Genomic DNA, 26,553 nt, shown 5'->3' with positions numbered 1-26,553 from the left:
TGTCCTAACTACATCAAGGGTGAAGTCTGGTCTTCTGCAAGAGGTGGGGCAAGGATGTGAGCATCTAGCAGTTTCTTTATTTTTTTAAAATATTTTATTTTATTTTATGTGTATTCTGTCTTGAGAGAGACGGAGGGAGAGCATGAGCAGGGGAGGGGCAGAGAGAGTGGGAGACAAAAGATACAAAGCGGGGTCTGCATTGACAGCAGAGATCCCGAGGTGGGGCTGGAACCCTGGAACAGTGAGATCATGACCTGAGCTGAAGTCAGATGGTTAACTGACTGCGCCACCCAGGTGCCCCTTTATTTTATTTTATTTTTTAAAAATATTTATTTATCGAGAGAGAGAGAGAGAGAGAGAGAGAGAGAGAGAGAGAGAGAGGAGAGAGAATCCGAAGCAAGCCCCGCGCTGTCAGTGCAGAGCCCAACTTGGGGCTCGATCTCACCATCCACAAGATCAAGGACTGAGCCGAAATCAAGAGGCTGATGCTTAACCGACTGAGACACCCAGGCCCCTGCAGCTTCTTTATGTGTGTGTGTGTGTGAGAGTGTGTTTAAGATCAAGCAGCTTCCTATACAGATTTTCCATCAATCCCCTCCCACCCCCGACCGAGCATGCACACATATTTTCTTCTGAGAGATCTCATGCCTCCAGGTCTTGCGCAAACCAGCCCCTGCTCCTGGCTGCCTCTTCCTGCGGTTTTAAAACTTTGCTCTGGTCTCCTGAATCACCTGTTACTCCCCCACCTGTCCTCCAGCTTCTAAAACATCCTTGGTAGGCACCCATCCCATTTTCTGTGGTGAGTTCATTCCTTTCCACCTTGGTCATCCCCTTGGTGTCATTTGCACCAGATTTGTCGAGCCAGGACTCCCCAGGTGCTCACGCTCCCTCGTAACTTCTCTCCTTCCGTTCTGGCCAGAGACTTGTTTACTTTACGAGTTTCAGAGAACACACTTTGCGTTTTATTGATCTTTCTTTTTTCCATTTCATTAATTTCTGCTGTCTCCGTGATTTCCTTTGGTCTGCTTTCTTAGCGTTTATTCTACCGTGGTTTTTCTAGCTTCCTGAGTTGTGCTCATCTTAAGCTCTTTAAGGCTATACATTTCCTCCTAAGCACTGCTCGAGCTATACATCCCGTTAAGTTTTCATACGTGGTGTTTTCGCTGTTGCTCACTTCCGTTTTTAGAATTTCATTATAATTCTTGCGCCAGTCAGTTAGGTGGAAGTGTATTTTAAAATTTACATTTGTACATTAAAATTTCCAAATATATGAGAGGACTTAGTTGTGTTACGGACTTAGGATTTTATTCTCTCACAGTTTGAGAACGTCATTTGTACAATACCAATTCTTTTAGTATTTGTTGCAGCTCGTTTTGCGGCCTGGGACGTGATGAGTTTTAGTAAACGTTCAAGGTGAACTTGAAAAGAATGTGTAGTCTCTAGTTTTGCGATGTCCATTAATGAAGCGTGTTCAATTTTTCCTATAGTGTTACAAGTTCTTTCTTTAATGTTTGTTTATTTTTGAGAGAGAGAGAGAGAGAGAGAGAGAGAGAGAGAGAGATGGAGAGAGACAGAGAGAGGGGGACAGAGAATCCGAAGCAGACTCCGTGCCGACAGCACAGAGCCCGATGTGGGGCTAGAACCCATGAACCGCGAGATCATGACCTGAGCCGAAGTCGGAGCTTGGTGGACTGAGCCACCCAGGCACCCCTAGTCCCACAAGTTTTGTCTCTTTGAGCTACCAACCGTAGTGAGGAGCACCTCCTCCCCAGGCTCCTCGTATCTTCACCCGCCACCTGCCCTCCTTCAGCGAAGGCTGCCATCACCCACCTGGCCACGTCAGCCAGAGCCCAAGGGTCATCTTGACTATCCCTGTCTACCTCCCCCTGAGTCTGATCCCCACCCCCCATGCTTCTTGACTTTCTTCTAATCTCGCTCTTATATATCCAGGATCTGAAGCGTCAGCACATCTTGCTTGGGCTGCTTAAAGTGGTGCTTTAAGGGCTTTTACCTTTATCTATCATCCATCATCTCTCTGTATATATCATCTCTCTATTACCTATCGATCATGCATCATCCAGTTATCATCAATCAATCAATGTATCTATCACGTATTATCTACAGATCTATTTTCTGAGGTGAAATTCACATGACCTACAATTCACCCTTTTAAAGGGCACAGTACAGTGGCACTCGGTACAGTGACCATCACCTCTACAGTTCCAGAACCCCACCCCAAAAGGAAAGCCCATGTTCCTTACACAGTCCTTCCATTTCCTACCTCCCCGGCCGCTGGCACCCACCCGTTGGCATTCGGCCTCCGCGGATTTGCCCGTTCTGGACATTTCACGTCCTTGAAATCACGCACCATGCAGGCTTCTGTGTCCGGCTGCTCTCACTCCACCCCGCCCTCCAGGTCCTGTTGTGGCAAGTCCTGTTGTGGCAGGGGTCAGAACCGCATTCCTCGTTCTGGCCGAGTCGCCGCCGTCGCCCGGACAGACCGCATTCTGTGTCCGTTCATGTTGATGGGCTTCTGGGTTGTTTCTGCTTGCAGAGTATCATCGACACCACTGCTATGAACGTTCACATCTAAGTGTTTGATTGAACATCTGTTTTCAGCTGGCTTGGCTTTAAGCCAGGAGTGGACGTGCTGGGTGGTATGGGAGCCCCATTTCCCTTGCTACCTGCAGGGGACGGGGACCAAGCTGCGTGCTCTTGCCTCCTTCCAAACAGCCCTCCACACACCTGCCATAAGCAGAGCTGCGGGTCGCCTCCCTCTCTCCTGCTGAAAACCCTTTGCTGGCTTCTTCTCCTCGTAGCCTCCGAGGTAAGTCCAGGCTCCCCAGCGTGGCCCCAGCCCCTCCCTCCCTCTGCCCTCTGCATCACGTTGACGTCCCGCGTCTGGCTCCTGATTCACCTCTGGGCTTTTGCACCAGCCTTCCCTCCTCCTAGAAGGTCTGGAATGGTCTTTTCCCTGCCGCCCGGAGGCCAGCAGCGTCGGGACGCTTCCTCCTCTGTGGCCCCCTCCCTCTGCCCACTTTGCAGGGATTGGGCGTCAGTCCCCTCCCCTCCACCCCAGCGCTGTGAGGCCGGGATTGCACCGCACTCCGGTTGGCGCTCAGCCAGTATGTCTGGGAGATGTTGCTAAATCTCCCTCCTCGGCATGTCCCCAGGAGACTACGCCGAGCTGTGCGTTTGGGTGGGGGTCAAGTTTATTCTTCGAGCCCAGGCGACCTGATGCCCGCTCCGCCTCTCCCCCAAGCCCTGCCGCACAAAGAGGCTAGGCGACACCACTGCACTTTCTGTGGGAGGTTTTTACTGAGGGATTGAGGGAGGCTCCCCGGCCAGAGGGCTGAGGGCCTGGAAAGGCACATGCGGTGGTGGCTGTGGTGGGGTCTCCCTCTTGGGTGGGTGCTGGCTTTGCAGAGACAGCTCCCCTGGCTGACCCCTCTTTGGCACTGAGCTGGGCACAGAGGTGCCCTCATGCCCGGCAGCCCCAGCAGTCATCCCCCATTCAGTTGGTCTGCAACCCCCACCCCCCCGGAGGTGGCCGGCAGTGTGGGCTGGTGGGGCACAGGGCCTCTGGGGGCTGGCTCAATGGCTAGGCCACCTGCGGAAGGACCGTGGCCCGGGCCGCCTGCGCTGCTGGCAGGGTGCCCATGTTGGCAATCGAGATGGCTACAAACAGGGATCCAATAAATTAGCTTGTAGAAGGAAAGAAGGCGAGGGGCCGAGGAGGACAGGGACCACATTCTTGTCATCGCTTGCTAAGAAATACTGTGCGCTTCCTCCCAAGGGCTCCTGGAAACAACTGGTGGGGAGAAGGGGTTCACACTGGGGGCCCCTTCTGGCTGTGGGCCCCATTCGCCCGTTCCTATGGCAGGAAGGGCATCCCGTGGGATGGGAGCCTCGGTGGGCCATCCGGGGGGACCTCGTGGGGTCTCCGAGGGACTGAAGAGGAGGGAATAAGGGGGACCACGGTGTCAGGAGGGCAGGGCCCCACAAATGCCAGGCTCTGCACAGTCTGGCCGGCAGTGCGAGCTGGGGGTGTCACCTCCACCCCCACCCCCTCCTGGAAGAGAAGAAAGGACCACCCGCCCGGCCCGGGGAAGGGGGCGCAGGGTCAGGTGCGTGCTTTCGCTGGCGGCCAGGAGGCCCGGGAGGGAAAGGCATGCGGGGTGGGCCTGCGGCAGGGCTGGCTGGAGGGGTGAGCGGCCGGGTGCTGCTGTTTCCTCCACGTGGTCCCGGGGCTCAGGGAGAGGCGGCACCCTGGAGGACCCCAGAGCCCTGGCCCAGGATCTGGCAGAGCTCCTGGAGGCGCCGCTGCATCTTGGGAATGCCGGCCAGCTGCTGCTCAAGTCGCTGCTTCTCCTCAGTCAGGCTCAGGCGAGCGGCGGAGTCTAGCTTCTCGAACTTCCAGCCACCCTCCCCATCAAACTGCAGCAAGTGCGTGTGGTACTTCCTAGGCCGGGAGAGGGACGGGGGCGGAGGGGCAGAGGCTGTTCGGCAGGAGACACTTGGCGCCCTCCTCCCGCCCCACTGCCATGTCCCCGGGGGTGCCGAATGCAGGAGGGAAGGAAGGGCACCTACCACAGGGAGGGCCGGTGGGTGATGGAGAGCAGCGCAATGCCAGCGTCCTTGGCCGCCTGGAAGATCTTGCCTTCCACATCGATGCTCACGGCGCTGGTGCATTCATCCAGGAGAGCGTACTTGGGCCTGGGGGCAGGGCCCAACGTGCTAGGCTGTGGATCCTCCTTTGCAGAAGCCTTGGCCTGCCCCCCCCCCCCGCCCCAGTGCAAACCCCGATTCTGCTTTTGGGGGCCGATCCGAGTCCGGGGTGAGGCCTCCGAATGGTCCCGGGGCACCTGGCTGTGCCACCCAGCGCGCTGGGATCACCCAGGCTGCCCTTTCGGCTCTGCCGCTGGCTCGGTGCGGGAGGGAGCCCGAGCGCCGCGGACAGCCCAGCTCACCTGTGGTAGAACATGCGCGCCATCCCGATTCTCTGCTTCTCACCCCCCGACAGCACATCCTTCCAGTCACACACGGCTTCCCAACCTGGGCGGGGCACAAGGGGGTTCTGTTGGATTCAGCAAGGGCTGGGCATCAGCAGGGGCCCAGACCCGGGGGACGTGGGAGGGGCTGGAGAGGCTAGTGAGAGTGGAATACGGTGGCACGTTTGACTTTGGAGAAGGCTGGCCACTGGGTACGCGTGTCCTGCCTACTTACCCACCTGGAGGTAAGACTTTAATAGCCCAAAAAGACGTGATCAGAATTGTGCAGACGGTCGTGGCACAGCCCCACGGATGACTGCAGCAGCGTCCCCTGAAGGGTCCTCACCCACGGGGACTGGGTGTTTGTCACTGCCTGTCGCCAGTGCCTTAGCGAGTCTGAGCAGAAGCAACTACCTCCACTCGGTCCTCCCTCGGGACTCGAAGTTTTGTCAGGGCGCACGCCCAGCCACAAGAAAGCCTCTACTCCATACCTTGCCCTGAGGCCGTAGCTTGCCCGGAGGTGAGCGACCGGGTGACTGATTTCTGGCCGACGCGTGTGTGTTACACATGTGGCAGCTTCTGGAACTTTCTTTAAAAGACACATGGCATGTGCCCTTGGCCCTTCCCCCTCTTCTCCAAGCCACGGCCTGGGATGTTATGTGGTAGCCGGAGCAGCCATCTTTGGACCACGAGGTGGCTTCAGTGGCGGAGGCTAACATAGCTGAGGGACCTGAGGGACCTTTCACAGCGCAGGGCTGCCTCCATCAGTGGTGGCCTGCTTTCCTCAGGACTGTTATGTCACGGTAAGGTAAACTTGTGAACGATCTTGCTGACGTTCGTTCGGGGAAGGGGGTTCTGCTGCTCACAGCTGATCTCAGTGCTAATAGGTTGTGACGGCAGGCCTCAAGGGGCCCAGCGCACTCAGGGGTGCCAGAGAAGACAGGAGGAGGGGTGCACCCCCGGCGCGGGGCCGCTGGAACAGAAGAGGGCTGACCAGGACACAGGGAAGCCGGGGATGAAGCCTGGGGGGACCACAGCCACCAGGGTAGGCCCAGGAGGAGCCGCCCCCCCCCCAAATCCACCACCTCCAGCCCTCTTTGTGACACAGGCGACGACATCTGGGAAGGAGCCTCATGAATCATCTGCTGTGCCCTGAACACCTGCTATGAGTCCTTACAAGACGGATTTTGTGTCAGGCTGGTGCTAAGGGAGCTGTCCCCTTTTGCAGGGGAAGAGTCTCGAGAGGTGAGGTCACTGCTTACAGCCAAGCTGTCCCCAAGTGACGAGGCAGGAAGCGCAGCCCAGGCTCTCAGATTTCAGGAAGAAAATTGAGCCCAGCCCCACCTCCCTTTCCTCCAGCAGCTCCGCAGCCCTGGGCTACCAGCTTGTCCCTCCACTCCTGCCATCTCCTTCCCAGGGGATGGCGCCTCCCAGGCTCAAGACGGAAATGCAAGCGTCCCCTCTGGCTGTGTCCTGCTCCCTGTGCTAGAGGCGCTCTGCACGGACACCCTGGGCACACGTTCCACCCATGCTCTGTCCTCTCGCTAGACCTGTCACTTCCCTGCCTCGAGCCTTCCAAAGGCTTCCTTCACTGTCAGCGAAAGCCTGGGCTCCCTGCCTGGCCCACAGGAGCCTCCCTGCCCCTGAGCCCCACGGCCTGAACAAGGTGATCCGGGCCAAAAGTGAGCACCCCCATCGCACGCTTCCCACTGTGCCTGGCTGCCCTTGCCTCATGACTTCCGCCTACCAGCTGGGGCATTCCAGGGCGCTAGCACTTTGGACTCCCGGATGCAGGGACTATCTGTATCCCTCAGGGGCGAGAGGGAGGCAGGGGTGGGGGTGGCAGCCGGTTGACAGTCTGGGGCCAAAGGGCAATTGATAGGTGGCTCACTCCCTGGCGCTGATAGGTGGGACGGGCCACCCCCTCCCTTACCCCCTTCCCGCTGCAGTATGTGGTTCAGGTGCACGATGTCCAGAATGGCCTCCAGGTGCTGCTCCGAATAGCCTTTCCTTCGCATGTCTTCCACAGAGTCTGGGTAGATCACCTGGTCTCGCAAGGAGCCCACGGACATGTAGGGCCTGCGGGGAAGCTTCACGTCCGCTAAGGGCAGGGTTGACCGTGTTCCCCGCCCCCTCCCACCGACGGCCTGTGCCCTAGTGGGTCCTGTCACCCCCTCCCCCCACCAACAGCCTGTGCCAGAGTGGGCTCTGCCCCCACCCCCACCGACGGCCTGTCAAGGGCGCTGGCTGCTGGACTCGGGGCTGACTCGAAGCCCACAGGCCCTTCCACAAAGTGATCCGGGCAGTGCTCACACCGCGCCCCCCCCCCATGCACGCGCACCACGCGCTGTGCACAGTCCCCCCGCGTGCATAAGTGCGTGCTCACACATCTGGCACGCTCACGCACGTGCACAGACACACACCCACTCGCGCACAGACACACGGTCCCCCCCCTTCTGTGCACACAGTCACATGCGGTGGAGTCGCCCGGCGGGCAGGCGAGGGCGGGGCAGTGGGTGGAGGCGCTGTGACCCTTGGACTCCGGCGCAGAATGTTGCCATCCTCTGCCGATGCCCCAAGCTCTGCTGGCTCCTGGGCGGTGGGTCCCACAGGAGGGGGGCGCAGGGGCAGAGCTGGGCGCCGGGCCCCCTTCCCCCTCACCTCTGAGGGATGTAGAACATGCGCTGGGGCGGGGGCTTGTACAGCACGCCGCCGTATGCGGGCCACAGCCCGCCGAGGATCCGGAACAGAGAACTCTTGCCGCAGCCGTTGGGGCCCGTGATGAGCAGGTGCATGCCTTCTTCCACCTGTGGGGGCAGCGGCGCGGCGTGGGGCCCCGGCAGAGGCAGGGCTGCGGGGGCCCTCCCTCCTCTGACCGTGGCCCACACTCAGGGGCTCCCCCAGCCAAGGGCCCAAGGCATGAGGTCCAGCGCCCAGAGCCCTAACCCGATGCCTGTTTTGGGTCCCGGCCTGTCCCCTAAGCTCCTTTCATGTGCCGGAGAGCATGGGGCCAGCATGAGGAAGGCCTCAGAAAGTCCACGTCGCCCTCTCTGCCATGCCGTCCCGCCTCGCTAGGAGTCCCCGTGTGCTCGCTGTCCTAGTAGCGTCGCTGTCCCTCGCTTTCCTGTGAGGGACTGTCCTGGGAAAAGCAGTTTCCTTCGAGTTCTAGGTGGACGGTACAAACTCCCAACTCTGTTCCTCATGCCTGGCCTGTCCTCCTGCCTCCGTGGCCCTCTCACTGTCCCTGCGGGTCCTAGGGTGCTGGGAAGATTCCTCTATGACCCCCAGCCTCAGTGTCAAGGCCTCAGGCTCCCCGGTCACCCGATTCCATGACGCCTGCTGCGGGCTGGGGGGGGGGGTAGCCTGGGGGTGCGTGTGCAGGAAAGAGGGGGTCAAATGGCAGGGAGACCACCGTCCTCAGGAGGCAGGGGAGAGTACGGGGCATGAAGCCAGGGCACCCAGGCACAGCTCCCAACCTACAACCCCCCCACCTCCCGCCCAAGGCCACGTTAACTTCCACTCTCTCAGAGCGTGACTGATGGTGGCACCGCTCTCCTGCTGACCCACGTAAGTCCCTAGGTGGTCTGGGTGCGCCGGCGTTGTGGGTTGAGTGGGGTCCCTCCAAATGCACATGTTGGAGTCCTACCCCCCAAGACCTCACTCAGAATGTGACCTTATTTGGAAACAGAGTCTTTGCAAATATAATTAATTAAATTTAGATGAGGTCATCCTGGAGTGGGGTGGGCCCCTCATCCCACGTGACTGGTATCCTTATCACACGGGGACATTCGGACGCAGAGACGTGCACACAGGAAGAACACCACGTCAAGATGAAGGCACAGTTTGACGTGAAGCCAAGGCTGGGAACACCGCCGATGGCCTGGGATAGACAGACTCTCCCTCACCTACCAGACACCCTGATCTGGACTTCCGGCCTCCAGAATCCACTCCTGTAGTTTGAGCCCCTCACTCTGTGGTCCTCTGTTACACTATAAAGTCTCTCTAGCGGGGCCTGGGCCCATCAATGTGCACCCAGCAGTCCAGCAGGCCCGGCCCGGCCCCCAGCCAGCGCCAGGCTGACTCTCTGATCCCCTTCCCTGCCCCTGTCCCACTTCTGTGCCTGGGCGATCACGACTGGGAACCGCTTCCTTCTCTTCCCCAATGTCTTCTAGTCCCGGAGCCCAGCTTCTGCTTAGCCACCCACCCCTGCTCTTCCCCGCCCCCCCGCGCCACGGTCACCCCTTCTCGCCTGGCCATGCTAACCAGCTGCGCCCTGGCTCGCCAGGGCCCCCAGTCTTGGCCTACGTGGCTGTCACTGGGCCTGCCTGGAAATCGTTTGCCTTGGGCAAACCAATCATCGGTGGCTTCCTGCCATGCCGCAAGAGTGACCACAGGCAGGGGCGATGGGGATCACACCACGATCCTGTGCTGCCTGGGGTGACGAAATGTGCCCGCCTCCAACTGGCTCTCAGGGCCCTCCCGGCAGGCCAAGGAAAGGAGCCCCAGGCACTTGCCTCTTCTCACTTACCCCCGGCCCGGCCATGGCTCCTGCCGATCCGGCTCTGTGGCCAGGTGCACGAGGCCTCTACGGGACCCGGCCCTGAGGTCCCTTAGTTCTGTGCTCCTGCCACTTCATGGCCTTCTTTCTGCCTGCCCTAGGGGGAAGCCTTCATCATGCAGCCCACCTGTCCCGAGGCTCCTGGGTGAAGCTTCAGGTGACCTCCGTGCACCACAGGGATGGGACTACCCTTACTGTGGCCCGCACGGGATCCTGGGCAGCTAACTGGGGACCTTTGTAATACTTTTGGGGCCCCAGAGTGGGGCCTCCCAGAGGGCAGGGCCCCTCCAATTTACCTCTAGTTCCCAGTGCCCAGCCCAGGGCTTAGGGAATATTGGTTGAACGAATGAAAAAATGAATGAATGAATGAATGAATGACTCCCTCTCACTTCTCACCCTGATCCCCTGCCCCCACCCCTGCCAACAGGTCTCTCCTTCATCCTATCATTCCCTGACCCTGTTCAAAGCTCTGGCTAGGGATAAGGTGACTGGTGGATGTTGGCCACCAGATAGCCTCTGAAGTGGCTGAGAGCCCTCCCAGCGGGCCAGGCTGAAGTCCACACACACCTGCACTGGGGGCTTCTCGAAGCAGATGGGGGCACCCCAAGCCCAGGTCACTGGAGCAATCTATTCTACCATAGTTGGACTTGAGCCAGAGTCCCCAAGTCCCAGGCTTCTCAGGGATGGAGCCGGGGAGGGTGGCAAGGATGGGGCCAGGAGCTCTCGGGTGACCCTCGGCCACTCCTGATGGTCGCTAGTCGCTTTGATGAGCTCTGACTCCACAGCGTCAGAGCCAATAGTCAGGGACACGCTGGCCTCTCAACTTGACCTTAGCCCGCCTGCTAAGTACATCCGGGGACTGACAACATATGCAGGCCCGGCAGGCCAGACACCAAGGACTGGGGGCTCATAGATGCAGAAGGCCAGGCCCAGGGTAGCTCAGCCCAGCCCAGCCCACACTTCTGGGCCAGGCATCCCCCCACCTGTCCCCCACGTGACTTACCCTGATGTTGAGGCTGGACACCACCACCTCTCCCGTGGGCGTGATGATGGGGATGTTCTCACAAATAATTCCCTGTTCCACATCTACCACTTGGCCTGGAGAGAGAATGCAACGAAGGAATGGAGAGAGCAGTAGCACTCCCTCTGACTTCTGGTGGATTCCATGTGCCCCCCAACCCGCTCACAGCATGCCAGTGTGTGGTCCGGGGCCCCCTTGGGAATATGCTGGGTCTTCCGGAAGTCCACCCCCAACCAGTGTCTGGTGCCGAGCTCTGGGCAGGGGAGGGGCGAAGTCAGTTCTGTGGCTTCTGGAACCTGAGGCACGGAGTGCAGCCTTGTTCCGTAAAACCCTCTGCTCTTGCTACCATTTTAATGGTGGCTTCAACGCTTGGGCCCCTCTTCCACAGCATCGTGGCCTCTGCTATAGTCTTGAACTTTCTCTTGCTGCCCACACGGGGGAGTGGTCCCCTCTACTCGGGGACCGCGTCCCCCTCTTTTGCAAAGAGAAATAACAGAAATCTCAGCCAGGGCACTGGGAAGGAGCCGGCAAGCGAGGGGTTGGCCAGCGGTTACTGCTCTGGGAAAGAAGGCTGCGGTTGGGGGGTGGGCACAGCAGTCCGGGGGAAGTCCCTCCCTGGGGCGCAGCTCGAAGATGCTGCCCTCTGGGTGGGGGGGGGGTGTCTGCAGGGAGGGTGCCCTTACCTCGGATCTGCAGGGGCCCCTCTACACGGACACCAGAGCGCGCCACAGCCCCGGCTCCTGCCTGAGTGCTCTCCAGCTCGCCAGGCCTCTTGAAACGGCAGTGTCGGACATCTTCGAATACCTGGAACATCTCGTGTACTCGGGCCGTGTAGCCGGCCAGCTCTGTCACCTGTGGGGAGGGTGACGCTGGCTCAGACCCTGCCGGCTGGGGGGTGGGGTGGGCGGCACAGCGGAGAGGGGCGCGCGGCTGGGATGGGGCGGTACCTCCTTGTAGGACGACATGATCCGCTCGGTGGCATCTGCGGCAGCGGTGAGGAGGTTGCGGGCAATGGTGAAGGCTTCTGTGCGTTCGCTCACGAGCTCCCCTTCCCGCATCTCCAAGGCGGCCTTCTTCACTGCCTCTGAGTCTATGGAGCACAGTGGGAAGAAGGGAGGGGACAGTGGAGAATCAAAACTGACCCACTAGGGGAAAGACAAGTCTCCCTGGCAGACGGTGCGGGACAGGTGGGTACCCACTCGCCAGAGAATGACCCCTGCTTTGCACCACACACAAAAACTAACTCAAAGTGGAGCACTGGCCTGCACGTACGTGCTGAGACTGTAAAACTCTCAGGAGAAAGCAGGCGTTAAGTCTTTGTGACCTGGAATTAGGTCTGGCTCCTTAAATATGACACCAAAAATACAGACAACAAAAGGAAAACAGATAAATGAGCTTCATCAAAATTAAAACCTTTTGGGCACTGAAAGAAAACAAAAAAAGTGCAGAGACAACCTATAGACTGAGAGAACATATTCACAAATCACGTATCTGATAAGGGTCTCATATCCAGAATATGTAAAGAACTTTTTCTTTTTTTTAATGTATTTTTTAATGTTTTATTTATTTTTGAGAGAGACAGAGTGTGAGCAGGGGAGGGGCAGAGAAAGAGGGAGACACAGAATCCGAAGCAGGCTCTGGGCTCTGAGCTGTCAGCACAGAGCCCGACGCGGGGCTCGAACCCAAGGACCGTGAGATCGTGACCTGAGCCGAAGTCGGATGCTTAACCGACTGAGCCACCCAGGCGCCCCTGCAAAGGACTTTTTAAATTCAAAAACAAAGAGAACCCAGTTAGACAATGGGCAAAAGATCTGAATTGGCATTTCTACTGTATTTCTTAGATCTACAAACGGCCAATAAGCATGTGAAAAGATGCTCAACGCGATTAGTCGCCAGAGAAATAGAAATCAAAAGCACAGCTAAGGGCGCCTGGCTGGCTTCGTCTTGGTTTCGGCTGAAGTCATGATCTCACGGGTTTGTGGGTTCAGGCCCTGCATTGGGCTCCGTGCTGACAGCGTGGGGCCTGCTTGGGATTCTCCCTCCTTTCCCCTCTCTCTGCTCCTCCCCCGCTCACGCTGTCTCTGTCTCTCTCAAAAATAAATAACTAAAAAAAAAAAAAACAAACCACAGTGAGATACCACTTCACATGCCCTAGGACGGCTAGAATTAGAAAGAAATGATAACAGGTGTTGGTGAGGAAGAGAAAAGATGGGCTCACACACCGCTGTGAGGGCTGTAAAATGGCCCGGCCTGGAAGGCAGTTCGGCGCTTCCTCAAAAAGTTCAACATAGAGTTACCGGAAAACTCAGCAATCCCATGCCTGGGCATGTATCCAGGAGAAACAAAGGTATCCGTTCACACGGAAACCTGTATACAAATGATCGCGGCAACGTTATTCACAATCACCAAAGGGTGCAAACAACCCAAACGTCCATCAGCGGAGGAGTAGGAAAGAAACTGCGGTGTATGTATGTACGTACATACGTATGCATATGAATATTATTCAGTCACGAAAGGCAGTGAGGCACTGACTCATCCCACAACGTGGCTGAACCTCGAAAGTGCTATGCTGAGCGAAAGAGGCCAGACACAAAAGGCCACATGCTGAATGATTCCGTTTATGAGAAATGTCCCCCAGAGGCACATCTACGGGAACAGAAAGAGGTGTAGGTGCCAGGGGCTGGGCGGGGGGAGGGATGGGGAGTCCAGGGTTTCTTTCTGGGGCGATGACAACGTTTTGGACTTAGACAGTGGCGACGGTTGCACCATTTTGCAAATATATTAAAAACCGCTGAATTGTACCCTTTAAAAGGCTGAATTGTATGGTATGTTAATTACATCTCAATAACGGGGGCGAGAAAATGAGCCACGAGGCATTTGGCCTTCTTCTCTGGCACAGTCCGCTCCTTCCCCCGAAACTGCCCTCCTTCCGTGTCCCGCGCTGATGGCAGCGGCCCCTCTCAGGGCCACACCTGCACCTCGTCATCTCACGCCCAGAGCTGTGTACCCCGGGGCCTCTCCAACACGAGCGTCCCTTTTGGACCTCCATCACCACCCCCCATCTCTCCCTCATCTCTCCCCTCGAGGCTGCATTCTTTGGCCTCCGTGAGCATGGCCATCCTTGATGCCTCTGTTTCTCCCCAGGAGCCCGTTTCTGTCTTGACTTGCTTGTCTGTTTCAGTCTAGAGCCCACGGTTGTGCACTTTGGTCCTCTCCTGTCAGTGGACTTGACTCCCTTGATCCTTAGAGCTCTCAGGGGGGCAGGGCTTTTACACAAGGAATGCTCTGGAAATGGTGATGGGGAGCAAGGGGGGAGGCCGAGTCTGAGGGTCCTGGGGTGTGGGAGAGTGAACAGTGCCCGCTGGGGGTATCCAGGGGAAGCAAGCAGAGGCTCCCGGGCTGAAGCGGTGGGAAGGAAGATTCTGTAAAGAGCCCGGGGACTCTAGGGTTATGATGGGCAGGGGTGGGGTGGGAAGGGGCGGGAGGCGGGTTCAGGACAGATGGCCCCCAGAACAGCACACGGTAGAAAATGGATGGGATGGATGGCCCGAGAGCCTTGCGTTGCCTTTTCTTGGGCCTGGCCCAGGAATCCAGGGGATGGGACTGTTAATCCTGATAGCGTATGGTCCCGGGCCTACCTTCCCATCGTGCCCGGGGGGACATAGCCCCCAACAGGCAGGGGGGCCATAAGCCTTCCTCCTCACAGGTCCCGAGAGCTGGGCAGTGACCGCACACACAGGGAAATGGTGTGCAGCTGCCGGGGGCATCCTGGCAACAGCTGGCACCTCCTTGGAGACAGAACTAACCGACCTCTCCATAGGTTACTGCAGAGACTCAGGCAGCTAAGGCCAGGGCCCTGGAGCTGAACACAGGCTGCTGTTCACAGCCAAGGCCACTCCTCCTCTGGGCCCTCCAGGCTTGCAGCTCCAGGCCAGAAGGGCAAAGGTATCCAAATTTTCCCTACTTGACAATTGGGAAGTATCTGTCTCCTCCCGCTGGTCCCCAGTGCTCTCAGCCTCCTCGAAGCACCTAGAGCCCTCACTTAGCCACCGGGGACTGGGGACGCAGCAAGGACAAAACGGACAAAAACCCCTGCCCCCATTGAGCACACAGCCTAAAGTGGCAGAGTGACAATAAAGCAAATAGAGAAGTAGAGTAGACAGGGTGTTCAGTGTCAGGACAGCAGTGAGGCGGGGAAGGGGAAGAGGACGGTGGGGGGGTGGGTGCTGTCATCAGAGGGAAGCACATTAGAGCAGTCACCTGCAAAGGCCCTGAGGCACAAGCATTGCTTCAGAGGAATAACAAGGGGGCTGTGAGTCAGAAGTAGAGGGAACAGGGGGGCAGGAGTATTTTGTTTTCACAGGTGCCGTGAGGCCAGGGACAAGAGCTCACGCTTCTTTGAATTGCTCACAAAGCCTGGTGTAGCAGGGGCTCCAAAAAGTCCTAGGCTTTCACAGGGGGGAGGAGCCTCGGGACCAGACAGGCCCCACGGCCAGCTATAGAGGAAAGTAGCTGCAGGCGCTTCTTCACGGAAACCACAGGTCACCTCGTGGGTGGGTCCCCGTGCTCCAGGCCAGGGGTGCTGACCGGGTCTGGTACCTGTGTCTGAATCAAGGCCGCCCTTTCCGTATGGCCTTTGCGGCAGAAAGCAGTAACCCCCCTCAAATAGATCCTTCCTCTTGGGGGTTACCCAGAGGGGGACAGACAGTGGAGGGTTCAGAAGCCCCAAGGCAGAGACACAAATAGGGAGAGAATCAGAGAGGCTTCTGGTTCTGAAACAAGTCAGCCTCTCTCTCTCTCTTTAAAAAATTTTTAAAGTTTATTTTACTTATTTTGAGAGAGAACGCAAGCGTGCACAGGAAGGGCAGAGAGAGAGGGAGAGAGAGAGAATCTCAAGCAGGCTCCGCACTGTCAGCTCGGAGCCTGATGTGGGCCTTGAACTCATGAACCTCAAGATCGTGACCTGAGCTCAAATGAAGAGCCAGTCACTTAACCGACTGAGCCACCCAGGCTCCCCTCCCTCTCTCTACATATAACTGAAAATTCTCTTACTATGGAACTGCATAACACATGACACCTTTTACGTTCAGAAATTTTATAATGTATTTTATTTCTTTTTTTGAGTGAGAGAGAAAACGCAAGTGGGGGGAGGGGCAGAGGGAGAGGGAGAGAGAATCTCAAGCAGGCTCCGCACCCAGTGCAGAGCCCACTGTCAGATCGTGACCTCAGCCAAAATCAAGAGTTGGACACTTGACCGACTAAGCCACCCCGGCACCCACATTTTATTTATTTTTTTAAGTAAGCTCTACTCACACCCAACGTGGGGCTCCAATACACAACCCCAAAATCAAGAGTCGCATATGCCACCGAGTGAGCCAGCCAGGTGCTCCAAAATACGACACCTTTTATTTTATTTATTTATGTTAAAAAAAAAAGCTTTATTTTAAGTAGGCTCCATGCCCATTGTGGGGCTTGAACTCATGACCCTGAGGTCGAGAGTTGCATGCTCTACTGACTGAGCCAGTCAGGCACCCCAAAGTAGAACTATTTCATTCATTCATTCATTTTTTAGAGAGAGAGAGTGAGAGCGAGTGTGAGCAGGGGAGAAGGGCAGAGAGAGAGAGAGAATCCTAAGCAGGCCCCATGCTCAGCATGGAGCCCAACATGGGGCTTGATCCCATGACCCTGGGATCATGACCTGAGCTGAAATCAAGAGTTGGACGCTCGGGGCGCCTGGGTGGCTTGGTCGGTTGGGTGTCCGACTTTGGCTCAGGTCACGATCTCGTGGTTTGTGAGTTCGAGCCCCTCGTCGGGCTCTGTGCTGACAGCTTGGAGCCTGGAGCCTGCTTCCGATTCTGTGTGTGTGTGTCTCTCTCTGCCCCTCCCCTGTTCATGCTCTGTCTCTCAATAATAAATAAATGTTAGGGGCGCCTGGGTGGCGCAGTCGGTTAAGCGTCCGACTTCAGCCAGGTCACGATCTCACGGTCCGTGAGTTCGAGCCCCGCGTCGGGCTCTGGGCTGATGGCTCAGAGCCTGGAGCCTGTTTCTGATTCTGTGTCTCCCTCTCTCTCTGCCCCTCCCCCATTCATGCTCTGTCTCTCTCTGTCCCAAAAATAAATAAACGTTGAAAAAAAAAATTAAAAAAAAATAATAAATAAATGTTAAAAAAAAAAAAAAAAGAGTCGGATGCTCAACCGACTGAACCACTTAGGAGCCCCAGCATTACACCTTTTAAAGCAGAGCTGTGCTCCAAGGAAAACAAGAGAAATTCCCAGGAGCACAAAGAGGGGCCAGCAGCCAGGTACTCCTGTGAAATCTCCAGAGATGGGAGAAGACAGGGAAGCTTCTTCTGTGCAGCTGGGGCTCTAGGTGCACCGAACAAAAAGTCTCTTCTAAGAATCTGTAATTGTGTGTGTGCAGTTCAAATTAATACTGCCTCCAAGTTCAGAAACCCCTCCTCCCTGAGCTGAGAAGCTAATGTGAAATGGCCTCCAAATGGTCAATTAGCCAGGTGTGCAGGCCCAAACAAAAGCACACACACACTACACTGGACAACTACCCCTCCAGTGAGACCACTCGGGGTTCCCACGGAAGTCTGGTTGCAAAGCCCACGGGGAAACAATATACCATGAGTTAGAGCCCCAAGAATTCAGATAATCAAATAGTTGGATAGAGACCGTGGAGCGTAAAAGGAGCAGTCCAAAAGACGAGAAAATCGGACACTTCTAGAAACGGTTTCGAATTCATATTTGAAAAGAAAAATTTCAGCGCGCCTGGGTGGCTCAGTCGGTTTCTTGATTTCACCTTGGGTAATGATCCCAGGGTTGTGGGATCGAGCCCCGTGTTGGGCTCCATGCTGAACATGGAGCCTCTTTTAAGATTCTCTCTCTCCCTCTCTCTCTCTCCCTCCCTCTCACTCGGGGTGCCTGGGGGACTCAGTTGGTTGAGCGTCCGACTTCGGCTCAGGTCACGATCTCACAGTTCGTGGGTTCGAGCCCCGCGTCGGGCTCTGGGCTGATGGCTCAGAGCCTGGAACCTGCTTCGGATTCTGTGTCTCCCTCTCTCTCTGCCCCTCCCCCACTCATGCTCTGTCTCTGTCTCCAAAATGGATATAAACATTTAAAAAAATTTAAAAAAAGATTCTGTCTCTTTCTGCCCATCTCTGCCTGCCTATGTGTACTCTCTCTCTCTCTAAAAGAAAGAAAGGAAGAAGGAAAGAAGAAAAAAAGGAAAATTTCTGTTTTCAAATTTCTGTGTGAAAGAGAATCAAATAGAACTTATACAAATAGTCACTCACGGGCGCCTGGGTGGTTCAGTCGGTTAAGCATTCAGCTCAGGTCATGATCTCGTGTTTCATGAGAAGCAGTGCAAAGCCTGCTTGGGATTCTCTTCTCTCCCTCTCTCTCTCTCTGTCTCTTTCTCTGCTCCTCCTGCGTGTGCTCTCTCTCTTTCTTTCTCTCTCAAAATCAATAAATAAACTTAAAAAATTATTAAAAAAAAGAAAGTCATTGAAATTTTAAAAAACTTCAAATCAGCGCTCACTTCGGCAACACATATACTAAAAAAACTTCAAATCAGACGCAGCTGAAAAGCGAAGTGATGGGTGAGTGGGCACAGAGGTCAGAGGAAATCTTCCAGATTCAGCACAGTGCTATTAAGTGGGGGAGAGCAAAGGTCTGCATGTCTAGCAGAAGTTCCAGAAGGAAAGAGTAAAAGAACGAGACCAGGCAACATATGGAAAGATAACAACTGAGAATTTTCCAGAATGATCAAAAAATGTGAACATACAAAGGCCATACAAGTATGGAGAAACAGAAACCTACAGGTAAACACTTCGTAGGGAACCTGGAAGATGGCAAAGAAGGAAGTTTCCAAGTAACCGGAGAGACAATGCAGGCTTCTAGGGGCGGTTAAGCTGATAGATTTTCCAATGGAGAAAATGGAAGATTCTCAAGGGGCTGAGAGAAAATAACAGTCCGCCTCGACTCCCACACCCAGCCAAACTTTGGGGGAAAGAAACAACAAAATAATCTCAAAGCTCCCATGATGAAAGCCTTGCAGAAAGAACTTTTAGAAGACGTAGAAATCGGTAAACAGGGATGAATTTAAATCCACATCGACCCGATAAAGCAATAGCCGAGCATAAAAACAACAGGAAAGCAAACTTGACACAGGGCTACCTCAAACATCAGCACGGCTGGTCCCTTCCTGAGTTAGAATGTTCTAAAGGCTGGGGGCGGGGAGGGGCTACTCTTCTCCCGTGTGCGGTAACCACGAAAAGACTGGCAGTTAGAGAAACAAAGCGGGAATCCTGATGATCCCGTAGTTAAGGTGAAAAGCAAGGAGGCCTTCCTGTCCCCCACCCCCACCCCCAGACCACAGGGCAGAGGTCTACACCCACTGCTGCAACCTACAAGAGTTGTTGTAGGCACGGGAAACCCAAGGCCCGAGCGCTGAGGTGGCCCACAGAAAGCCGCTCCACTTGCAGGCTGCAGTGAGCCGAGGACAGGGCCAGGTGGGCAAGGGAGCACGGGCCTGAGAAAGGGACATGCGTTGTCCCTGACTCACAATCCCTGGGGCTCAGCTGAGTGCTACCCAGGAGCGTGAAATGCCGGGAAGCGGAGACACACGCAGAGCAGAAGGCAGCCAGGAGCCGTGGGACCTTGGTTGCCATCGAGGATGCCGGGTGGGCCTCACTGCCCTAGCAGAAGGGGTGGGTGGGTCGGCTGAGCTCTTGGTCCTTCCAAGCCTAGCACTCAGTGATCCAGTAGGATAGGACAGGGTCCCTGCCTCCCCCCCCCCCCCCCCCCCCCCAGCCTCCCAGAGCTGGCTCCTACCTGACTCGGAGTAGCCGGTGGCAGTGATGATGGGGACGGCCACCATGAGTAAGCCGGAGGCGCTCCACACGTACTTCATGAGGAACTGTTCCAGCATGATGTACCAAAGGCGTTCCAGCAGGATGAGGTTAATCTGTGAAGCTAGGTCCTGGTAGGAGTGCCGCAACAGGGCTAGCTCCACCTGTGGGGGAGGGGCGACAGAGAGACAGAGAGAGAGGCCTTCCGGTGACCACCGTGGGGGGCAACAAGTCTCCCAGCACTGCTCATACATGCCCTGCCATTTGATGGCCATGACAAGGTCAGGGGCTGGGGGTTACAACTGGGCCACGTTTATAGGGGACAGTTTTCAAACTTTGGGACCACTTGATGTCATAGTACGGGGGTACAGTGGCAAGGAAGAGAAGGGACTTGCCGCCCCCACCTTCGGAGGCCCATTCTTTCCACCTGTCTAGTTGGGACACTTACCATGCCCCTCTCTTTGCCCTGCGCGGCTTTGGGACATCTTTGGGCAACTGCTGGCGAGTGCCACCCTGAACTAAGCAAAGGTCAGCACAGGAAAGTAAAAGGCAGTACTTGGTGTTGAGGAACTTGCTTAGAGAGTGTCTACCTACTGAGGCCCCGCCTCCCCGACCTGCCCGAGGTTCTTCTGGACAAGGGCCCTCTGCTGTGTCCTCCTACAGAAACCCGGGCGGTGGGCTCCCAAGCCAGCCCTGCCCTGCCCTCCCCGTTCCTGCACTGGCCACCACCGGCTACAAGACGGGGACCGCTGGGGAAAGGGGACCGTGCAGGGTCTGTAGAAGAGAGCAGGAGAGGGAAGGGAGGGGGAACCAGGGGTGTCAGGAACCGGTCACAGCCAGGTGGCCATTAGGTTGCAGATTCCTTGGCTCAGTACAGGGGTGTGTGCCGCAGCCCTGCCCTCCCACCCCGGCTGACCACAGCTGCCCAGCCTGGCACCGTTTCCTTTGCCAAGTGCTTCACACCCGACTCTCCACTTGATAATCATCGCGTGCTGTCGAACGTGTATTCTCACGTCCGTTGTACCGTAGGACGCCCCAGCCCAAAGTGGCAAAGTGATGTGCGTGAGCTCGCGCAGCTTGGAGGGAGCAAAAGGTGGGGAATTTGGACCACGCTGGCAGAGCCGTTAAAAGAGAACCAGATTCTCATAAATGATGCTTTGACTTACTAAGGGGTTTACCTTGTTGTCAAGCCAGCAAGAGTCTGTGCACGCGTGTGCGTGCCTGTGTGCGTGCACAGGCTCCCACCTCCTGAATGAAATCTCGATCGGCCTCCTCAATGAAATCCCAAAGAGAGCAGAATACTGTGATGTCTGCCCTCCAGCCGGCCAGTCACCTGTGCCCCAGCCTGGGCCAGCATCCCTAGGGGCATCAGCAGCTGAGACTGGGGTGAGCCACATACCCGCACAGCAAAGGCAACCAACCTACCACCTGTGAGGGCTCGTCACCCCACACTGCTGTCCAGCCTAAAGACGTAGGCTGTGGACACACGCCGGGGCTCTCCTGCCCCCACCATCCACGTCTGCCACATCGCTTGGCTTTGCATCCAGCCCAATCCCGGTTCCTGAAGGGAGCACCCTGGCGATCCAGGCTCGTGCTGGGAGCTGGCAGGAGTGCCAGCCGGGGCCGACAATGTAGCTGCGGGTAATGTGCCAAGCGCCTTACCCGAGGCCGTGGCTGCCTGCCAAGGCCCTGCGGCCCAGCGTGCGGGAGAGATGGGTTGTGGCTGCAGACCAGGCATTTTCTCTTAATCTGGAGCCCGGCCTACACCAGGGCTGCCCCCACTGCAGAGTTCAGGGACAAACCCTTTTTTTTTTTTTTTTTTTAAATCACAGCCTCCGCCCCACGTGCAGCCAATGAGACAAGCCCCAGGGACAAGAGCCCACCTCATTTAGGAAGGACACACAGGCCTTCAGGAGGTGGATACCATTGTGCCCCTCCCCGGAGAAGCCCTCGGGAACTGAAACCAGAGTAGCAGAGAGCAGGGCCGGAGGCAGCTGCAGCCCCAGGCACGAGGAAGGGGAGGGGCCAAGGCGAGATAAAGGGAACATTGGCCCCGAGTAACCTTTCCCAGCGCCGGGCTCCCGGCAGGCCTGGGACCCAGGCGGAAGGGCGGCCATGGGGGTGGGGGGGAGCAGGGTGGCCGCCGGGCGGGCAGGAAGTGCGTCCCGCCGCCGCGGTGGCGGCCTGGGCCGGGCATCCCTGGCCTGGGGCCTGGGGAGGCAGCCGAGCAGGTAGCCGGGGCCGGCCTGGGGGCTAAGGCGGGGGGAAGCTTTGACCCCGAGTGCCCAGCGCTGCCACCGCGCTGGGTGCTGCTCGTTAACCCCCGCTTGGGCTGAGTCATGCCCATAATGCCAGCCTGCCTGGCCCACCAGCTTGGCCAGATGCCGGCCTTCAAAGGGCCCGGGGCGGGGGGGGGGGCGGCCCAGGAGGGGCCAGGCAGCAGGCCGAGTCCCAGAGTCCCACAGTCCCTGCTGGCGGAGGGTCGGGAGCCTCCTCCTGGCTGGCTGTAGGAGTGGAGCAAGCAGGGAGCTCTACCATCTGAAACCGCTAGGATCCACAGCTCCTAGGCCAGGCCAACCACACCGAGGAGAGGAAGCAGAAGTGGCCTGGAGCTGGGCAGCCCCCGCCCAGCCTTCCTGCTTCTCCATTTCCGTGCCTAAGCCTGGGCCGCCCAAGGCCCTGTCATCCCCAGTCTTCATCTTCTATGACCTACCCACACCTCTGGCATGAGCCCCAGCCAGACCCGAGCTTTCCACGCTGTCCATGGCTGCCTGCCCCCTAGCCTCCCAGCTGTGAGCTTTCCTCTGTGCCCAGCACCCCAACCTGCCCCACCTCGTGGCCCCCATAGAAGGCGATCTCCTCTGAGTTGGCCACCACTCGAGAGTGCATGTAACGCAGCTCTCCCTTCCGCCGCGCCTCCTCTGCCACCAGCTCGCCAAACTTAGGTGAGAAAGCTCGCAGCACGTTGGCTGTGAGGAACAGGACAAGGCCGGCGATGGCCGAGGGCCAGGCCGTGCCGGCCCCACGGGAGCGGGCCGCTCGAACCAGAGTGTAGGCCGTCACGGCGACGTCCAGGAGCGGCTTGGTGAGGTTGGAGTAGAGGTGGGCCACTGAAGCGGCAAAGGCCACCACGTCCTCCGTCAAGGACTGGTCAGGGTTGCGAAGGCGCCCGTCCATATTGCTGACTCTGTAGTAAGTCTGCTGGGAGAAGTAGAGGCTGTAGGCATGGGCCACTAGACGGCTGCGGAAAGACAGGGCCAGCTGGCCCTCGAGGTACCGGATGGCACTGTTGATGAAGGTGGCAGGGAGAGCGATGAGGAGCCACTGTAGGAGCTGCCAGCTGAAGGCCCGCGGGTCCTTGCGCACGATGCAGCGGGCCAGCCGGCCGTCCAGGCGGGCCACGTACACGGACAGGAAAGTCCGGCTCACCAGGGAGGCCGAATGCAGCGCCAGCAGCCCCGTTTCCCGGCACAGGGTCCTGGGGAAGAGCAGCCGCAGGAGCCCCAAGAGCCGCCGCAAGAACACCCTGTTCACGCTGGCCTTGGCCGCCGTGGCCCCAGAGACGTCCTGCGTGGACTCCCCTGCCGGTACCTGAGGGCCCCTGCTTGCAGCTAGGTACTGCCGCACCAGGGGGTAGATTTTGTGGGCTCCATAGGCGGTGAGGGCCAGGACCAGAGCTGTGCGCTTCAGCGTGGTCACCCGAGAGGGCCTGGGCGTGGAGAGTACCGGCATGTCACCTGGGCTGGATGCACGGGGCCGGGACTGGTGCCTGAGGCAGAAGTCGAGGCAGGTGGCCGGAAGGGTTGTTGCTCTGACCCCGGGCTCCTGGTCTAGGCCACTGGAAACCTTGCAGTGGTCCCTGAAACTGTCGCGTTAGACCACCGGGGCGGTGCTGGGGCCCCTGGTGCGGTGGGCTCAGGGCCCTCCAGGGTAGCGGCCTCCTCAGGCAGCCAAGGTGGAGAAACTTGTCAGGCCCCTAGCCCCTGGGGTCAGAGCCTCGGGGGGCGGGGGGACGTCCCGGCAGAGAGGGCGTCTCTTCCTCTACACCTCCTCCTCTACCTCCACTCCTGGTGGCTCCCCTCCCCGGGGCACTAGGCGCGTCCGTCCGCTCCGCAGCCCGGCTGAAGCCGACAGTGACTCCGCCACCCGCCCAGAATCCCCACCCACCCTACCCCTCCCCAGGGGCGAGTCGAGGGAAGGGGAGGAGGCGGAGGAGGGGCGGAAGGCGGAGCCCGGGCGCAGCGAGCCCCACCCCGTTCTCGCCCCACGGCTGGGCCCCGCCCCTTCCCCCGGACCAGTGAGACGTGGGAGGACCGCGCGGGCCAGAGAAGCGGCCCCTGGCTTTCCCGCCAAGGCCCCGCCCCTCCTCCCGGCGCGCTCTCGAGGCGCCACCGCCCAGCCTCGAGGCGCCCCTTCTCCTCCAGTCCTGGGCGTCGGAGCCACGGCTCGGGGGCGGGGCGAAAACCGGCCGTGGGCGGAGTCGCCGGGGCCTGGGTGCGGTCGGGAGCGGGGCGGGACGCGGCGGGTGCTTCCGGTTTCCGGCCGCGGGGGAAGGGGCGGGGCCAGGGCTGCGGTGGGAGCGTTCGGTGACGGCGGCGGGGCGTGTGCGTCGGCCGTGGGAAGCTCGGTGAGCGTGGGCCTCCGGGCCTTCGACGAGGGGCAGCGGCGGGTAGTGCGGAGGGGCCGCGGGGCGTGGGGACGACGGCCGAGCCGGGAGTGCGGGGACGGGGCTGGGGAGGGAAGTCGGGGCGGCGGCTGCAGTTGGGCTCCGGGGGCTTGAGGGCCTCCGCGGGGGTGAGGGGCGGTGGCGAAGCCCCTGGGGAGGGGCCGCCGGGGTGGGGCCTGTGGGGGGCGTGGCGGGCTAGGGCCGCGTCCCGGGGGGTCGCGCGCGTGGCGCGCGGAGGAGGGCGGGTCTCGAGCCGCGTGGGTGCTGGGGCCGACCAGGGCTGAGGAGAGGGGCTCTTCCGGTTTCCGAAAAGACCGCTTTTTCTAGAACTTTCTTTGGACGGGGCCATGAGGCGCTTAGTCGGGATCTGCGTTTGTTTTTGGCCCTGACTCCCGCCCGGTAGGAGTCGCTCTGCGGGGCTCTCTGAGGTACCTCGAGTTCTCCCACCTCGTGGGAGGCAGACGCGGCGTCGGAAGGCCATTTTTAGCCCCTGCTCGCGCCCCGGAGGGAGGCTGCAGGTTCTCTTTCGGCCCTGTTTGGGAAGGCTCAGAGGCTCGGCAGGGAAGGGTCTTCCAGTTTCCCTGGGGGGCGGGGACGCCGCGGCTCTGGGGAAAAGTGCGTTATCGAGATGCGGCCGCCCCGGAGCTGGCTGGGAAGGGAGAGGGACCGATGGATGTCGAGAATTTTGTCTCGTCTGCATTATCATAATTCAGAACGCTTTCTCGGGTAGGCAGGCCTGAGGAGTTTGCCCAACTCGACCGGGAAAGGAATTCTCCAGAAGGGTGGCTTTTAATGCGCGTGCTAGGAGGCAGCAAGTACCTCCGCCCTGGCAAACGGGAGTTTGTCAGGCCTTTGGGCGCCGTTGGCCAAGTGTCCCTGCCAAGTCGTGCCCAGTTTCAGCCAGTGGTTTGGAAAACGAGTGGAATGCTGGGGTAGAGGGTCAGGAGTGGCCGCTCAGCTCTCACGACTTCTGTCCCTTTTCTGTCCTGCCAGGAAACAAACTCACATCTCACTGCTGGAAACCTTCTAGCAACAGGATGAGTCTGCAGTGGACTGCAGTCGCCACCTTCCTCTACGCAGAGGTCTTTGCTGTGCTGCTGCTCTGCATTCCCTTCATTTCTCCCAAAAGGTAAGGCCCGTGGAGCAAGCGGGCGAGCAAGAGGGTGACTGCGCCGAGCCCCATAGCTTGTGTACGGAAAGCTGGGAAGACCCCGGCATCGGGGCCACATGGAAACAGGTAGAACCCGTGTGGGGTTGGGGTGGCAGGGGCTGTGATAACTATTGCCGGCCTTCTACATGGTTTTGCTTTGTCACGTCTTGCTGAATTCCCTCCCTGGGCACCCTGCCTTCTGGCCTTCAGAATGCCCCAAAAGGAGGAAGAGCTGTCTCTAGTTATGTTTCTGGGAACGCTGCCCTCCGCCTTCCCTTGGTCCCCAAGGGTTCAGGGGATGGCAGTGTGGCATCTGGAAGACACACACCGTGGGGTCATGTTGTAGTTGATTTGGTGACTCCTGTCCTCCTCACTAGTCCCGCTGGCATTGTGTAGGAGCCTCATGAGCATTACTCAGCCAGTGAGAGGTGAAGCCATATTCCTTTTAAAGAACGGAGGGCCTGTTCGCAGTTAATTGGAGATTAATTTTTAATTGCAGGTAATATGTGAACACATTCTGATTTTAATTACAAAATTACAAATAACACTAATTCTTCACAGGTATTTTAAAACACTTTTTAATTGAAAGATACGGACCGCTGATGGGATAAAAAGTATTCAACCTTGTCTAAGAAATGTTTTTGCCAAAGCCAGATCTGAGTCTCTTCACACTTCATACAGTTCAGGGGGGAGATGCAGAGACAGAGGCCCTTTTGGAGCTGCGACCTGGGCAGCTTTGTAAGATAACCAACCTGGTTTCTGCAAAAAGTGGTCTGGGAAGGAAGACAGAAGAGGGTGAGGAGAAATTGAAAATACTAACTAAATGCAGAGTCAAAACCTCATCAGTTCAGATTCAAACAAACCAAGCTTTAAAAAGAAATGCAGCAATTGGACTTTGGGACTCTGGCTCTGATAACGAGGGATTCTTGTTAATTTTCTTGAGGTCTGGCGATGGCATCGTGATTGTATTAGCCATTCCCAAAGGTGCTTTCGTGACAGAGTTACATCCTTACGTACTTATGGAAGGAAACGAAGAGGGGTCTTGGGTCTGCTTCACAATAACCTAGGGTGGTGGGAGTCTAGATGAACGCACTTGGGTCACGTGGAGAAGCTGTTTGAAGAAGTGTGCGTGTGGCCAACGTTTTGAATGTCACGTAGAGGAACGCAACAAAAGGTCCGGTTTTCGCTTCTCCTGCCCCTGAAACTGGTAGTACGTCGTGTGTTAATTATACCTTAGTAATCAAACAAAGGTTTTGTTTCTTTCCCTAGAGATGACCAGCGTTTACGACTGTGCTTTTTTAGAAATTTTTTAT

General features: G+C 57.7%; 2 protein-coding genes across 4 annotated transcripts in view; one reads left to right on the top strand and one right to left on the bottom strand.

The window, feature by feature from the left end:
- Positions 1-3,294: 3,294 nt before the first annotated feature.
- On the bottom strand, positions 3,295-23,582 carry ABCD1 (ATP binding cassette subfamily D member 1). Its single transcript, XM_004001038.5, has 10 exons — positions 22,257-23,582; positions 19,408-19,588; positions 11,518-11,660; positions 11,254-11,422; positions 10,553-10,647; positions 7,653-7,798; positions 6,925-7,070; positions 4,971-5,055; positions 4,591-4,716; positions 3,295-4,462 (listed from the first exon to the last, which is right to left on the bottom strand). The coding sequence occupies exons 1-10, from the start codon at positions 23,154-23,156 to the stop codon at positions 4,252-4,254; spliced, it is 2,202 nt and encodes a 733-aa protein (XP_004001087.1). The 5' UTR covers positions 23,157-23,582; the 3' UTR covers positions 3,295-4,251.
- A 331-nt stretch (positions 23,583-23,913) lies between these two features.
- The window catches only part of BCAP31 (B cell receptor associated protein 31), a 28,652-nt gene continuing 26,012 nt past the window's right edge, over positions 23,914-26,553 (top strand). Inside the window, exons 1-2 of one of the 3 annotated variants that reach the window (XM_023249499.2) lie at positions 23,914-24,051; positions 25,084-25,219. In XM_023249499.2, the coding sequence (XP_023105267.1) occupies positions 25,128-25,219 (92 nt within the window). In that variant the 5' untranslated portion in view covers positions 23,914-24,051; positions 25,084-25,127. The other 2 variants (XM_006944108.5, XM_011279561.3) reach the window with 2 other exon arrangements.

Source organism: Felis catus, chromosome X (assembly GCF_018350175.1).
Source record: "Felis catus isolate Fca126 chromosome X, F.catus_Fca126_mat1.0, whole genome shotgun sequence".
In the NCBI taxonomy this organism is placed as follows: Eukaryota; Metazoa; Chordata; class Mammalia; order Carnivora; family Felidae; genus Felis; species Felis catus.
The sequence above is the reverse complement of the archived record's forward strand: the minus strand, read 5'-3'. Positions and strand labels throughout refer to the sequence as shown.

Bases quoted from the DNA above. Each gene is read 5' to 3' on its own strand.
- ABCD1 (XM_004001038.5), bottom strand. From the start codon at position 23,156: ATGCCGGTACTCTCCACGCCCAGGCCCTCTCGGGTGACCACGCTGAAG. The intron at 11,661-19,407 runs GTAGGAGCCAGC...TGTGCTCCATAG, and splicing joins CACCGGCTACTCCGAGTCAG to ACTCAGAGGCAGTGAAGAAG. The intron at 7,071-7,652 runs GTGAGGGGGAAG...GCTTCCCCGCAG, and splicing joins ATGTTCTACATCCCTCAGAG to GCCCTACATGTCCGTGGGCT.